The sequence below is a fragment of the Pungitius pungitius genome, chromosome 1 (assembly GCF_949316345.1).
Source record: "Pungitius pungitius chromosome 1, fPunPun2.1, whole genome shotgun sequence".
NCBI classification, from domain to species: Eukaryota; Metazoa; Chordata; class Actinopteri; order Perciformes; family Gasterosteidae; genus Pungitius; species Pungitius pungitius.
In genome coordinates this window covers 30,789,034-30,803,346 of record NC_084900.1, presented here as the reverse complement: position 1 = coordinate 30,803,346, position 14,313 = coordinate 30,789,034, and the positions used below count along the sequence as shown (strand labels likewise).

At 44.6% G+C, this 14,313-nt stretch overlaps 3 protein-coding genes across 5 annotated transcripts; all 3 read left to right on the top strand.

The window, feature by feature from the left end:
- The first annotated feature begins 264 nt into the window (after positions 1 to 264).
- On the top strand, positions 265 to 4,312 carry csrp1a (cysteine and glycine-rich protein 1a). Of its 3 annotated transcripts, none has more exons than XM_062564830.1 (8): positions 265 to 440; positions 553 to 745; positions 882 to 985; positions 2,153 to 2,262; positions 2,999 to 3,167; positions 3,247 to 3,361; positions 3,479 to 3,575; positions 3,888 to 4,312. In XM_062564830.1, exons 3-8 carry the CDS (start codon positions 897 to 899, stop codon positions 3,962 to 3,964), a joined length of 657 nt encoding a protein of 218 aa, XP_062420814.1. In that variant the 5' UTR covers positions 265 to 440; positions 553 to 745; positions 882 to 896; the 3' UTR covers positions 3,965 to 4,312. The 3 variants fall into 3 exon arrangements, with proteins under 3 accessions (XP_062420814.1, XP_062420812.1, XP_037336192.2); XM_062564828.1 differs by having other exon boundaries at positions 270 to 440; positions 3,247 to 3,379; XM_037480295.2 differs by lacking the exon at positions 882 to 985 and having other exon boundaries at positions 279 to 440; positions 3,247 to 3,379.
- Positions 4,313 to 5,129: 817 nt separating this feature from the next.
- phlda3 (pleckstrin homology-like domain, family A, member 3) lies at positions 5,130 to 6,973 on the top strand. Its single transcript, XM_037480304.2, has 2 exons — positions 5,130 to 5,841; positions 6,704 to 6,973. The coding sequence occupies exon 1, from the start codon at positions 5,391 to 5,393 to the stop codon at positions 5,808 to 5,810; it is 420 nt and encodes a 139-aa protein (XP_037336201.1). The 5' UTR covers positions 5,130 to 5,390; the 3' UTR covers positions 5,811 to 5,841; positions 6,704 to 6,973.
- A 2,459-nt stretch (positions 6,974 to 9,432) lies between these two features.
- tnni1a (troponin I type 1a (skeletal, slow)) lies at positions 9,433 to 13,567 on the top strand. The gene is made up of 6 exons (XM_062563561.1): positions 9,433 to 9,551; positions 11,226 to 11,526; positions 11,758 to 11,889; positions 12,064 to 12,153; positions 12,249 to 12,425; positions 12,966 to 13,567. The coding sequence occupies exons 2-6, from the start codon at positions 11,470 to 11,472 to the stop codon at positions 13,068 to 13,070; spliced, it is 561 nt and encodes a 186-aa protein (XP_062419545.1). The 5' UTR covers positions 9,433 to 9,551; positions 11,226 to 11,469; the 3' UTR covers positions 13,071 to 13,567.
- The last annotated feature ends 746 nt before the right edge of the window (positions 13,568 to 14,313 follow it).

The window sequence follows — 14,313 nt, the reverse complement described above, 5'->3', positions numbered from 1 at the left end:
CCAGAAGGAAGAGGACACGGCAAGGTTGCGTCTCAAGGGATTTTATTTAATTTTTCAATTCTCTCCGGCTCGCTCGTCAGGCGTCTCCTCTCTTCTTCCCCCCGGCTCGCCGCTACTGTCTTCTAATAGCCAGGGAGAGAAGCAATCGATTATTGGATGCAGCTGAGCTGATTACGCCTCCACCTGGCGCTGTTACCTGAGCCGCCCCCCCCCCCTCTCTCTCTCCTGCAGCCGAGCCCCAACCGCGCCCGCCATCACATGCACTAATACGTTTAAGCGCAATGCTTTAAAAAGTTCCTAGAAAAGACCTCGTGCTTTTGGCTTCTACTTTCCCACTGCTACGCTCATAAAGTAAACTGCACATCTGTGCTATTTAGTATGTGGTTTGCGTATAGTTTATTGTATTTATTCACTGTGTATTTGGCAGTAATTCTTAGAAGGTATGAAATATCTCCTCGTCGCGAATACAGCTTTTCAGTCAGGTTCCCTCCCAACTCACCTCCCCCCCCCCCTCTCTCTCTCTCTCTCTCTCTCTCTCTCTCGACTGCTCAGGCTCAGCCAGTCAGTCAGAAACTCCCCCGTTGCTCGACACGCCTAAACTTTGACAACTCAAGCAGCAGCAAAAGAAGCTCATTTTCAGCGCATCTGGGACACAAACCAACAGCACCGCCTGAATCCGTTTGTATCGAGGGGATAAAGTCAGCCTTCAACCTGTCCGTCACTGAGTGACAGCACATATCTGCAGGTGAGTAATGTTAATATACTACAGCCTGCTGGCTTCCTGCTTGCTTCTCACTGTAATTTCCTACTTTTTGTGCCGATGCATGACTGGAAGAAAAAAAAAACTGCCACAGTGCAAATGTGTTTTTTGTGTAAGTCAGGGGGAGACGTCTATCATGCAATTCGAGTTTGCAAAGTGGTCTCAAAGCGTGCACTCAAACAGTAACACATCGTGGAACACCGATGTACAAGAAAACCAAACACAGTGAGTTAAGCTGTCACTCTATTTTTTTTATCTAAACATTCCAGCACAAGAGTCAGTGTGCCCACATGTCTAGACCTGCGGCGCCACAATAACACACACATATTCCGAACCAAAATTGAGCTTAAGAAAACACGCAAATCATTTAGCAAATCATTTTAATGATTCACTGACATAATTTAACCTGTATGTAACCATTTTAATCGGCTTAATAACAATTTAGGAATATACTAGTCAAACAATTGTATGCGATAGAAATAAATAATTTCGGTAGGTGACGATCCTGATAGTGATTATTTATTATTGCATTGCATAAGTACTACATCTCTAACATTAACATACGTGAGTATTGAGGGTACAATACCAGTTAATCACCTGTCAGCAAGGAGAAACTTATGTTTCATTTCAGGGTATTTTCCTTTAAAGAATAGAGAGCGAGGTCATTTAGTGCAGTCGGGGGACACATAGGAAATTACACTCTGTTTCTCTGGCCAAAATTCGCTGACCCAACTGCTTCTTCAAAATATTTCCTGCATAATAGAGCAAACCTATAATTTATATATAGAAGTCTGCAGAATGAGACAGACAGGCAGGCAGGGAGTAGATGGTGGGAGGCAGGGGGAGGGAGCTGGGAGGGTCTGCATGGTTAGGAATGTGCATGCGGATGCACAAGTCAGGAAGGGGAGGTTATTGATGGGAAAAAGATTGGCTAGAAACAGGATGCCAGGATCTTTCACATTCCACCATCTTTAGGGCTCCTCGGGAAACTTGCATTTCACATTACTTCCACATGGATGACTTTGGTTTTCAAAAGAGAGCAGAATATCTGGCTAAGAAGAGAAAATAATTATTCTGGTATTTTCTCTTCCACTGCTGATTTGCTGAGAACAGAAACTTCTGTAGATGCGTTAGCTTGATGGTTGTTTATAAACACTTTATTTCATTATTTTGATCCCCTAGTTTTTGTATTTCAAGTCCATTTTAATCATTTTTTAGTATTCAACTGCATGACTTGGAAGAATACCTATAAACTATACACTGATTCACTGTTAAATATTCCCCTCTGAGTTAATGGCCGTCTCTTTGTTGAGGTTCTGTATCTTCATGTCAGATTCTGTACAATTAGAAGGGTGTTCTCACAGTGTGTCTGTGTTCATACAATCACTAAAGGATGCCATTAGGAGGAGGAAACAAGTGCGGCCGCTGTCAAAAGACGGTCTACTTTGCAGAAGAGGTGCTGTGTGATCGTCAGAGCTTCCACAAGTCCTGCTTCCTGTGCAGTGAGTAATCTCATTGCTTCTTCCTGTCATTGTCAAGGTGGAAACTTCTGACCTTTGTCACTTGTCATTGCAGTCAGAAGTAATACGGACTTATTGTGAACTGTCGACCATCTACTCTCAAAGAAGAATGTATAAGCATAGAAGGCATGGCTTACTAATCAAAATGCTGTTTTGCTATTGTGCATTGTGGCTAAAAAAAGATGGAAGAATAATGTTACATTACATGTAATTTAGTTGACGCTTTTATCCAAAGCAATTTACATTTCAATCCATGGTTTACATTTTGCATGGAGGGCAATTAAGGGTTTGGTGTCTTGCTCAGGGACCTTTCAACATGGCACATGGAGCAGCTGGGATTCGAGTCGCCAACCTTGCGGTTCCCAGCGCGCCACGCTACTCCATGCGCCACCGCCACCATGTTATTACGCAATAGCAATGATGTCACTTGATCGTTTATGGTAGACCTCCTCCTGTCATGGAAACACTGACAAAGTGTTTCTCTGACTCGACTTGAAAATAAATGTAGGTTTGTGGGGTTGTGAGAGTTATTTAAGTTATTACGTTCAAACCAAACTTTAGTTCTTTAGTAGAACTGCTCGTTAAAAGGAAACTGTTATCGAGCTTATCTAAATAGATGAAGGCACTCAAAACTCCTCTCCAGTGTATGATACAGCAAACAAAAGAGTGCGATGCATGTACCGTACGTGTGTTTGTGTGCGTGCCGCTGTTTTTGCAGTGGTGTGCAGGAAGAACTTGGACAGCACCACTGTCGCCGTTCACATGGATGAAGTCTACTGCAAGGCGTGCTACAGCAAGAAGCACGGGCCCAAAGGTTACGGTTACGGCCAGGGAGCAGGGACGCTCAGCATGGACAAGGGGGAGTCTCTGGGCATCACACATGAAGAGTGAGTAACGAACAAACACACAGACTCACTCGTCGAGCTCTCCCAAAAAGGCCATTTCATTCATCGCTGTCCCCGTCAGACCGGCTCCCCGTCGTCCGACCAGCAGCAACCCGAACCCACCCGGGACGGCGCAGAGGTTTGGAGGCTCAGACAAGTGCCCTCGATGCGGCAAGGCTGTCTACGCCGCGGAGAAAGTGATTGGAGCTGGGAGTGTGAGGGGAAAAAGACACACGCATGTTCATTGTTGCAAAGAAATACAACTATTCTGAAAATGGATCTTCTATTCAATTATTTACTGTTTGTATCTACAGGCATGGCACAAGATTGGATGTTTCACTTGTGCCACGTGTAATAAGAGCCTCGAGTCAACCACACTGGCTGATAAGGATGGAGAAATCTACTGCAAAGGTAAAACTTAACACTTAAAGACCGAGGTTTGACCTGCATACACGTCTGCTAAAAAGATAAAACGTTTAAATGCACCAGATCTAATATCACTTAACATTACATTCATTCTAACTTACCGCTAAATGCTTTCCCTGCTACAAGAAGGTACCTCAAGACAATAACAAGCACTCGACTTGTGGGATATTATGTCGCTGGTGACTCAAATGCTTGGAAACAAAGTGATGTCGTGACTGCTGTTGACCGAAGGACATGATGCTTCTGGCACAGAATGTAATTTTTCCATTACATTTTGTTTTTCTCTCCTTCAAACAGGCTGTTATGGCAAACAATTTGGTCCCAAGGGATTTGGGTATGGACTGGGAGCTGGGGCGCTGGTAAATACCCAGTAGAGGGCAGACCAATGACATCTGGGTTGCCATGTTTGCAGGAAGCTTGCGCTAGCTGTGTCCTTACTGCAGAGGGCAGACTGCAGCCAGTAAACTTCCACGTGTCTGAGTGGAGGAAGGTCTCGTGTACAGTATATACAGCATATGGCGTGGGGACGCGAGAACAGCTTGTTAAAGAGCCTTCTTTGACTCTCAGTAAATCATGATACTTAACCTTAATGCATTGATGATTCGCACCTTTTCTGTATTTTCATTTCCTTGTTTAAATGAAATACCAGTTTCTTATCAATAATACTATTGTAATATTGTTTTTTTTCTACAATAACGATGATATTAAATACTGTTAAGAGATTTGGCTGTGTTTCTTCTTAATTGGGTCGGAAAATACACAAGTGTGTGTGTGCGCAGATAAGGCACCACACGCTCATTGAATCCATTCTTCGCACAACATTGCACTGACACGTCACAGTGTTAGTATGAGAAGTCCAGTGTCTTTCAAAGATGAGGGAATTAGTTTCACATCAAGGCCTTTTAATTGCCTTACCTTTTAATATAATTAAAGGTGCCATTATAATGCTTTGAGAACAGTGACACTTTAGGAATCAGCAAGGCTTTGAAGTGTGTTAACCAGTTCCCCCACGTGACTTACCCGACCATTATTCAGTTGGCTGTCATTGGTTTCAAACATTCCTTTCTCTTTTCAGGAGGTGAAGTCAATAACATTGCGTTAACATTAAAACGTGTTAAAATATATAATGATAATAATAATGTATCAGCGATTGCTCACGTCCGAACCGGATAAACTGGAAATAGTTTACCAAAGACAAAAAAATGAATCGACTGATTAGTCATGGTAGTCTGCTCCTGAGTAAAGACATTTATTTCTTGCATTCTTTCTTTCTCTCTCACGCTCACACGTTGCAACATCTGACTCGTCCACCCTGCCACCCACTCCATTCCAGCTCACTAAACAGACACGACATCAATGAAGTGTATTTACTGGACATATAATCTACAAAGTGGAAGTGGTAAAACTCATTACTGTATATAAATTAAATAAAACGACACACAGTCTCCATGCGATCGCCAACAAACGAACACGCGCACGTGCGCATGCACGCAGGGCACAGACTTAACGACCCGGATCTTCTCCTTCCCTCACCAGGAGGAGGCGTGGAAGGTCCTCAAGAGGAGCCGGGCATGTCTCAACACATCCAGGCGGACCAGCCTACCAAAACCTCTTTAGGACGCAATAAATGAGATGCGTTGTCTCGGCTGTCGTTACTTCACGACGCAGCCGATGTGCTGTCCGCGCGCACAGTGACCTCCCGAGACGTGTCTGCTTTTAATGGCTCCATCACGGCGTCGCCGCCGAGCACTTCCCACATTGCGCGGCTCTGCCTGAGGACTTTGGTGCTCCGCGTTCGCCATGTCCCTCCCGGCCAAAGTGATGAGAGACGGGCAGCTGGAGAAGCGCAGCAGCGGGCTCCTCCAGCTGTGGAAGAAGAAGCGCTGCGCGCTCACCGAAGACGGACTCCGCCTGCGCGACTGCAAAGGCGGCGCAGACGCCGCGAGCTCGGCGTGGAGCTCCAAAGCCAAGGAGCTCCGTTTCGAGCGCATGGCCACTGTGGACTGCGTGGAGTACAAACGCGGGCTGGTGTATTTCACCGTGGTCATGGCTACGGGGAAGGAGATTGACTTTCGGTGTCCGCAGGAGGGCACGGCGTGGAACGCGGAGATCGCCTTGGCGCTGGTGCGCTACAAGAACCTGCAGGCCGTGCAGACGGGACGGAACAGGCGCCTGTCCGGGACACACCTGGGCAGCACCGGAGAGGATGAGGAGCTCTGACCTGCTCAAACCGGAGTGCTGCTGGATGGAGGTGAATTGGAAAAGGGCTGTCATAACACGTGTCATTCTGTTTTTCGACTCACAAATGTATTTTTGTGAGTATTTTTGGGTGGGGGGGACACACAGCGTAGCAGCACGCCCTCCTATAGCAGCACCTTTGCGTCATTGAAATCATAAGCATCAAATTAAATGTATACCTTTTTTTTATCAATTAAAAATGTGAAAACTGCCAGATGTTCTTATAGTCTCCAGACAGTTCAGACATTAACTCCCCCCCCCCCCCCCTGTGGTCAAAGTGGAGACAGGGTGCACGGATTTGATGGAATGAAAACATAGATCCTCCTGGGAAATGAGCTGGCACACGGCTGTGCAGCACTCGAGCTGAAGTTATTTTACAAGCAGTACCGGTGTTTGTGTGTAGATCAGTGGGGACTTTAGTGTGGAAGTCGTGTCAGCTTTCATCACGATGGTCATTGACCTTAAATGCACCACGGCGGTCTTAGGGAACACAAACACTATCTCGCTCAAGGACATAATTAAGACGCAATGTAAGCCTCCAAAATAACATCGGCCTGCCTCTCCCTCGCTAGTATTTTTACACACACACACACAAAACGCCACAGCTTGTTATTGACTGAAACTGGTCACTGACATCTCAAATGTGGAACTGAGTGTGTAAGTCTGAACTATGAGCTCATAGTCCAGGAATTCACAGCAATGCTTCCTTAAGAGAGCTGCAGTAGTCAAGTGCCCAAATTAACTCAGTAGCTGTGGCAACAGTGTGACAACTCCCCACAAATGCACTCTGTGGATCACTGTCAGCCGCCCAGTGTCCAATGCTTGAAGTGAAAATGGAGTATTACAAATCTGCTCTGTTTTTTTTTTCTCTATAGGTTTTCTACTTTTGGGGAGGGGGGGTGAACCAATCACAGTGGGAGAAGGGGGCGGAGAACACCAGAGCCATGGCGCAAGGCGTGATGGGATGGAAGCGGCGTGGACACGAGCGTCCCGGACACTGTTTTAGTCGTCCTCCGCGGGCCTCCCCACGCTGTCCTACAAAGCCTTTCTGCGTGGGACATGCTGCGCAAGCAGCATGGATACATGCACTTTTCTGTGGTCATTGTGGAGGACTCTTTTGTAAAGGAAAAAAAAAAAAAAAACAAGGCGTTGTTTTGACAGAGACAATAGAGCCGGAACGCTGTCTAACCCTTGTGCCTTGAGGTTTGAAACATATCTTTCACTTTTCTCGAACGCTTTGTAACGTCCTGAAACCGTTGTCACTTTTCTTCAGTCTTGCTTGCACATCACTGTTTGACTTTAACAAAACAAAACAAAAAATAGTGAAAGACTGGACAGATTTGCCTGCTTTTGCTAAAGTTCAATATGAAGTATTATTTTACTTATACTCAATGCACATTTTATGTTTGTTGAAAACATGTACAGTATTACTCTTAAAACGAATAAATGCTTTTTTTGTCTGTAATCCTCAAATGTTTCTATTTTATAACAATACTTCAGTTGTCAAGGAAATCTACTTAAGATTCAGCTGCAATTTATTTTAGGTTCCGTCCATTAATTGCCAAGCTCATCTGTTTCTAGTTGTGGTGTAACCTTGTTGTTGTAGCCTCTGGAAAATATACACATACGCACACTGAGGCACACACTCCGGCTCTTGTGTGTGTAAAGGTCAGGACACCTTTTTGTTCTGAGCCTTGTGGATGACTAATGAGAGGCACAGTGAGCCTGAGGCCTCTGCCTGCTAACACACACACACACACACACACACACACAGAGAAGCCTTACAGGCGTACCATCGTTTGCTGGGGCCTATGTATATTGTTCATTCAACCACGTTTTGTGTGTGTGTGTGTGTGTGATAGAGAGAGTGTGTCAAGAACATAGCAGTGTGTGTATATGTGTGTGTGTGTGCGTACAGGTCAGGAATAAAGGGTTGATTGTGTAGCGACGGCTGCAAGTTAATGTGGAAAACCCCAAAGCCTGCTACACCGCATGAGTCAGCGAGGGAGCAGGAGCCCCACGAGGAGCGGTTACACCCAGCAGTGTTCTAAAAACTCGACACTGAAAAAGTCTACACTGACAAAATGTTCAAGAGGTACTTTGATAAGTTGTATAATCATGCAAAACTAAGGCATTTTCACCACAGATCTGTCGAGAAGTCCAAAGTAGTGTTTGTGCATTATTTTTAGGAGACATAATGATAATGTATAATAGTTTCACACTTCACCAAAACACAATGCTTTTTTTGAGGTATTTTATTCACTAGAAAAACTCAAATTCCTCTCCAGGTTTCCAGCTTTCGGGTGATGTGCACCACTTGTATGTGGCACCTCCTGCCAAAATCAAAATGTGTCCACGGTGAGATGGGTGGAGTATAAGGTCCATTCCTTCCCAGTTTGTATGTTCACACTACTCCGAGGAATGCCCTATCCAAACATCATAACCTGGTCTTTCTCAGCAGATAAACACACATATAAACAGTGACCTGCAGCACTTCATAAACCGACACGGAACAGGAGCTGATCTGGAGTTGGAAGCTTACGACTCAAAACAGGACAGATATTATTCAGTGCCTGTAGGTAAAGTAAAAACAAAAGAAAAGTAAAAGCATGTGTGCCCACACTTCTTTGATGAAGACCTCAAAAAATGATTTACAAGTGTTATTCTCAGGCCTCTGGAAATGGAGCGTCTGTCTGCTGTGTGGGTGGTGAACCACTAGAGGGCCCCCCTCGCTCCCTTTAAGTGAAGATAGGTTCTCGGTTCACTGTTGTTTGGCTATTTATGTGTAACATAATGTGGCTTTGTGTATCCTATTTAGTTTTTTGTGAATGTGTGTGTGTGTGTGAGCGCATAATACTTTTGGTTTCTATTCTTTTTCATCCGCCTTCACTCGCTTTTTACAACGGGATTCCAATTCCAGCTCCATTCATTTGTCGATGTTAGGATGTTATCAGCCATTCTGACCTCATATATTCAAATGTTCAAAAGCATTTACTGGCGACAACGCAGCCGTTATAGCATCAGACCACGCGATAATAAGAAAAACTGCCAGACAATTCACTTTTGCTTCCCTTTGAGTTAGAGACAATGCAGAGACGCGTTTGTAAATTGGAAGGCTTTTTAAGGCATGACGATCCCAGAGGCCTTTGAGCAAGCAATTTTGGGAATTTTGATCTGCCCCGCGCCAGGCACTCAGGGGATCACCACTGATCTCACAATTAATCTACAGGGAGACATACATTTGTGTACCATATAACAAAGTGTGGCTGCACTACTGTATAACAACACAGACGACTCCTATCATTGCATGGAACAGCTGTTGTTCCTCTCCCTCTCAAAGTAACTTAAAAGTGTCCTTTTTTTGTCAATTCCTTCTAGAGGCCATCTTTGACCAGAATAAACGGAAAATCGCCCGCCTATGGTTCTGAATTACAATAATTTGCCTTCATCATCCGCCGTCGTGTAAAGGCCAAATCTCTAGGCTCCAACTGCTGGCCCCTTGTGATGAATCTGCGAGAGACAGATGGGCAGGGTGGGATTCGCCAGTAAGAGAGATGGGGATGACTAATTATAGCCTCCACTAACAAAAGAGAAGGAGCAAGCGCAACAATAGGGTGGGGAAGGGGCTGCAGTTAAATAGAGGGACATCCGTCGGTCGGCCTGATCTCCGATCGTCCTGCCTCTGCTGTTGTCACATCGTTCTCTCTCCTGCTTCTGATACAGGTAGGGTGCGGTCTGTAAAGTCACTGTTTCTTCTTCCCTCTGTGCATATGTGATAGACCAGATGCATTTCGATCTATACATTTGACTTGTTACATCTTTTAGCGGTTGCAAACTTGAAGCCTTTTTCCAAGTCTTTGAATAATTTGAAAGGAGGATCAGTGCAGTGTCTCTAACCCTGGTTCAGTAAACATGGATCTAAGTAGCAATCTCGTATAAAGTGACTGTTTATTTGCCAACAGCAGGCGTCTCGTTCATCCTTCGGGTGCTGTGGCCGTACCTGACCCCTAAGAGCACCCGTAGAACAGGATTTGATTATCTCAAATAATACAAGCTGATTGGTTTAAATTGGTACCACAGCATTTCTGTGGAAATGCTGAATATTTTCTGTGGTAATGCTGAATCTTTCTGTCCAAGACTGACATGAACTTTCCAAAGCACCGTGGGCTCTTTTTTTTTTTCCACTGCCAATTTGGCTGCACCACAGAGGCCCATGGGCATCATAAGCATCCATATGAGTTACTGCTGGTAAACCCCTGATCCGGGGCTGGGAACCCTAGCGCACAATCAACCTCCACAGCTGTCTATCAGATGTCCCCTGGTCTATTTGGGGAGGCAGGCCACTCTAAATTCCTCTTCCCGAGATAATCCCAAAGAAAAAGATGGGGACGAGAGATGGCAGGGATGGATGAGGGATGGCTATCAGTCTGGAATTTTCCTAATCCGTTGGAGCTGCTTGAAACCCCATCAGGCTGGGAGGTCTTAGCCGCATTATTCTTAACTTGAATCAACAAGAAAAATAAAAGAGAGACATTAAAGGATAAAGGGGAGGTGAAGAGAAGGGTTGAGTGCTGTCCATTGTTGATTTGATGAAGGCCAGAAGGCCATGAGGGTCTGGAAAGGAGGGGTAAGATCATTTGAAAAAACACTATGAGCCGACAAGACCACTTAAAAGGCAGTCTGTAGGTAAACAAAAGTTTCGAAGCAAAACTGCCTCCAGTAAAGTTGGAGAATAAATACGAAAAACTGGAACATTCCTGATTCATCTGATTAAAAAAAATTGACGCAACACAAAGAAAATGCTTTTCACCTCCATTGCACTGAGAGGGATGCAAGCATCAGCAGCAGGGATGTCAAGACCTTAATACTAGACTGAAGGTTGCATTACAGTGGTTCCCTGTAGGGTCACATGTATCACCTTCTATTTCAACCATTCATTTGACCTCGCAATTTCAATCATATACACATCACTTTTTGTTTAATGTTTCCTCAAGGTTTTAAAATTTCCCAATTTAGTTACGGTAACTGCTTGGATTATATGTTCATCGCCATGGTTTTAAATCTACGTGTTTCAATTCTTTAAGTTATATGTTTCACCTTTAACCTTTTAACCGTTTCCTTAAAGCAGTGAGTTGTGACACCTCCCCCTCCCCCCCCCCCCACCCACCTAAATCTTATCGGTTGTAGGATCACGACAATTCCCAAAACTTTTTTTTACAATAGGCAGGAATTAGTTTTCTTCAGGAGCCTGATTCGGCTGCTGACAGCTTACAATCATTGAAACACAGAGAAGTGTGGACAGATGACTTAAACAAACAAGGACAACTGTTCAGTGTGTGTGTGTGTGTGTGTGTGTGTGTGTGTGTGTGTTTCTAACCTCTTCCGTCTCTCCTCCAGTGAGATCTCATCAGCAGGATGCCCGAGCACATGTGAGTGATCAGGCTTTGTGGTCTTGTTTTGGATTATTTACTCACTGACACATGAAAATACTTTTGAGATTTGCTTAGGAATCATATAGTTCTTTCCTTTCCGTTAAATATTTCCTCTTTCTCTTTTATAGGCCAGAGGTAAGGGCATTGTTATCACTTACATTTCTAAAATAGAAAACTCATTTAAAGTTTTAAATATGCTGTCATGAACTATGCTCTCCATCCAGAGGAAGTCAAAGATCTCAGCTTCAAGGAAGCTGATGCTGAAGGTAAAAGAATCGTGGAACAAAAAAGTAGTACATGTGTTTGACCACAGGAGGGCAGCAGTATCATCTGTTACTTCTGAACTATACAGTACATGCACCATAACCATAATCACAAAAGGCACAAAATAATAAACAAATAAGCACAAGAACCGCAATGAGCTGATAAGCTTAACCAGAGCAATAGAAAAGCAGTGAGTGTTACGGTGCATTGTGTGGCGATTCATATTTGTTTAGAGTCTGATGGTAGCGAAAGCCAAGGAAGAATTGGAGCAGGAGGCTGTGGTTAAAGAGGAGGAGAAACACAACTACCTGTCAGAGAGAGCGCCTGCACTAAACACCAGCAGCCTGAGCCTTGCACAGCTACAGGTAACCTCTTCACAAATTCACAGAATCCCCCAATACAATATTTAAAATATAAAATGTTCTTGTAGTTCCGGGCACTGCAGGATTCTAAAGGATGACGCCCTGCATATGAACGTTTTCCAGATGCACACATCTTTTTGTATTTGTATTTTGTGTTTTCTGTGTGTCTGCATGAAGGACCTCTGCAGAGAGCTCCACTCCAAGATAGATGTGGTCGACGAGGAGCGCTACGACATTGAAGCCAAAGTCATGCTCAACACACGTGAGGTAAACACTTCCTCAACCCATTTCCTTGTGGCAAATATAAATATCACATGAGCAGATGCGGCCTCACAGCCACCCCCCCCCCCCTTTATGTTCAGATTAAAGACCTGAACATTAAAGTGTTGGACCTCAGGGGGAAATTCAAGAGACCCAGCCTGCGCCGCGTCCGCGTGTCTGCCGACGCCATCCTTCGCTCGCTGCTGGGCTCCAAGCACAAAGTCTCGATGGACCTCAGGGCCAACCTCAAGTCTGTCAAGAAAGAGGACACTGAGAAGGTGTGTGTGTGTGTGTGTGTGTGCGGACGGAAATAAAAAAGACCTTCATAACGAAGGCATAAAAAAACGCAAGCGAGACGTGTGCCTTAAGGGCAAGAGAGCAACGTCGCCACGGTGAACCGTGAGAGACACGCGCGGCGTCAGCGCTTCGAGTGCCACTAAACACCTGAAAAGTGTGTGTGTGTGTGTGTGTATTTGAGATTCCGAGCGGTAGGTCGGTGCAGGGTGCGACCGCGAGCGCCTGTGTGTGTGTGTGTGTGTGTGAGAGAGAGGAAGTGCGGCAAGACAATGAGCCCATTGTACGGAGAAGACTGGCCTTTGTGAGCGGATCTGCTCCATGGTCAAATGTGTGTGTGTGTGTGTGTGTGTGTGCCTCAAAGTGTATTAGTTGCTGTAAACCCGTTCTACTAGCACGGTCACAAAGTTCTCTCAGAGGGGATGAAAGGCTGAGGCACAACGAATGATGATAACGCCTCCTCTGCTAACCTCTGGTCACCTTGAAAATAAAAATAAAAAAACAAAACGTCTCATCCTCCACAGAAGCGGCCGGTGGAAGACAGCGACTGGAGGAAGAACGTGGAGGCCATGTCAGGGATGGAGGGAAGGAAGAAGATGTTCGATGCTGCCAAGGGTCCCACCCAGTGAGAGCACAGCAGGCAGGCGGTGGGCTGGTGTCATGTGACGTGCGCCGCATCTTCGGCAGCTTTTACAATTCTGCCGTTAGTGTCGTCATTCTTGTGTCCTCGCGCTCCCGGAAGGTCTTCTCCACTTTCCCTTCGGAAGTGCTCAGTTTGCGGTGGATATGAGTTTTTCTGTGTGGCATTTTCTAGCATTTGGATCATTGTCATAAGTGAATCCCAGAGATTTAGGCTTATTTACTTTACAGCAAAGTTATAAAAGGAAATGGCAGCTTGTACCACCAGAAGGCAATTGTAGACTAAATCAGAAGGCCAAAGGATATTATATTCACTAATAATCATATGAGCCATAAATCTTGATGGGTTATAAACTGTAAACATGAGGTTTGATGAACTGTAACAAAAATGGCGTGCAGTTCATCAGCCGAACTACAACAATTGAACAAACCAAATGTATCTTTATTACGTTGTGCTTTTTTCTTTATATCAATATTAAATGAATGCAAAAATGTTTCTCGTTAGCGCTCTTCTCCCTTGTAAGTGGTGAAAAAATCTCAGAGACACATTAGAAGATCATACATATGATTTTTTCCACATCACTAATTCCATGACTCTTCACCAAGCACCATCATCAGGTCAATAGCTCAAAAACGTCAAAATGCCATCCTCATCTGCCTCAGATGCAATTTCAAATATAATATGTCCGCAAAACTACAATGGTAAACAAAGTAATGATTAAATGTGCTAGACGTCAGCATTAGTGTTTCACCATTGTTTGTTTTGGTGTGAAAACACAGCCCAATGAGCAAATAGCATTTAAAATTTAAAAGAAGCACAAGGACAAGTTGGAACTCATTTACAAAGAGGCCCTTCTGCTACAGAGGACATTTCTGCTGATATGCATTTACCAGCATCCTGGCTGCCAATCTATTTTGCATGTTCATAAAGCAGACTCTGACAAGTGCTTCCGTAATGGCGCTTTGATCATTATTGACTTAATCCCGCGGAATGCAAAGAACCCGCAGTAGCCAGTGTCACTAAAACCGTTTCCACCATAAGTTCAGTGCGGGAACAGCAAACTCAAAGACACACAAAACGCTGTCTTTGTGTCGTTGTGTTGAAAAAAAAAACCCTGTACTAATCCATCCTTTGCTTCTTTGGCCCCGGGGAGTGACGTGACAAGCCTTAAGCTCCGAATGCTTCAGCCCATTCACACAAAAGACATGATCTGGATAAGCATCAATGGGCCA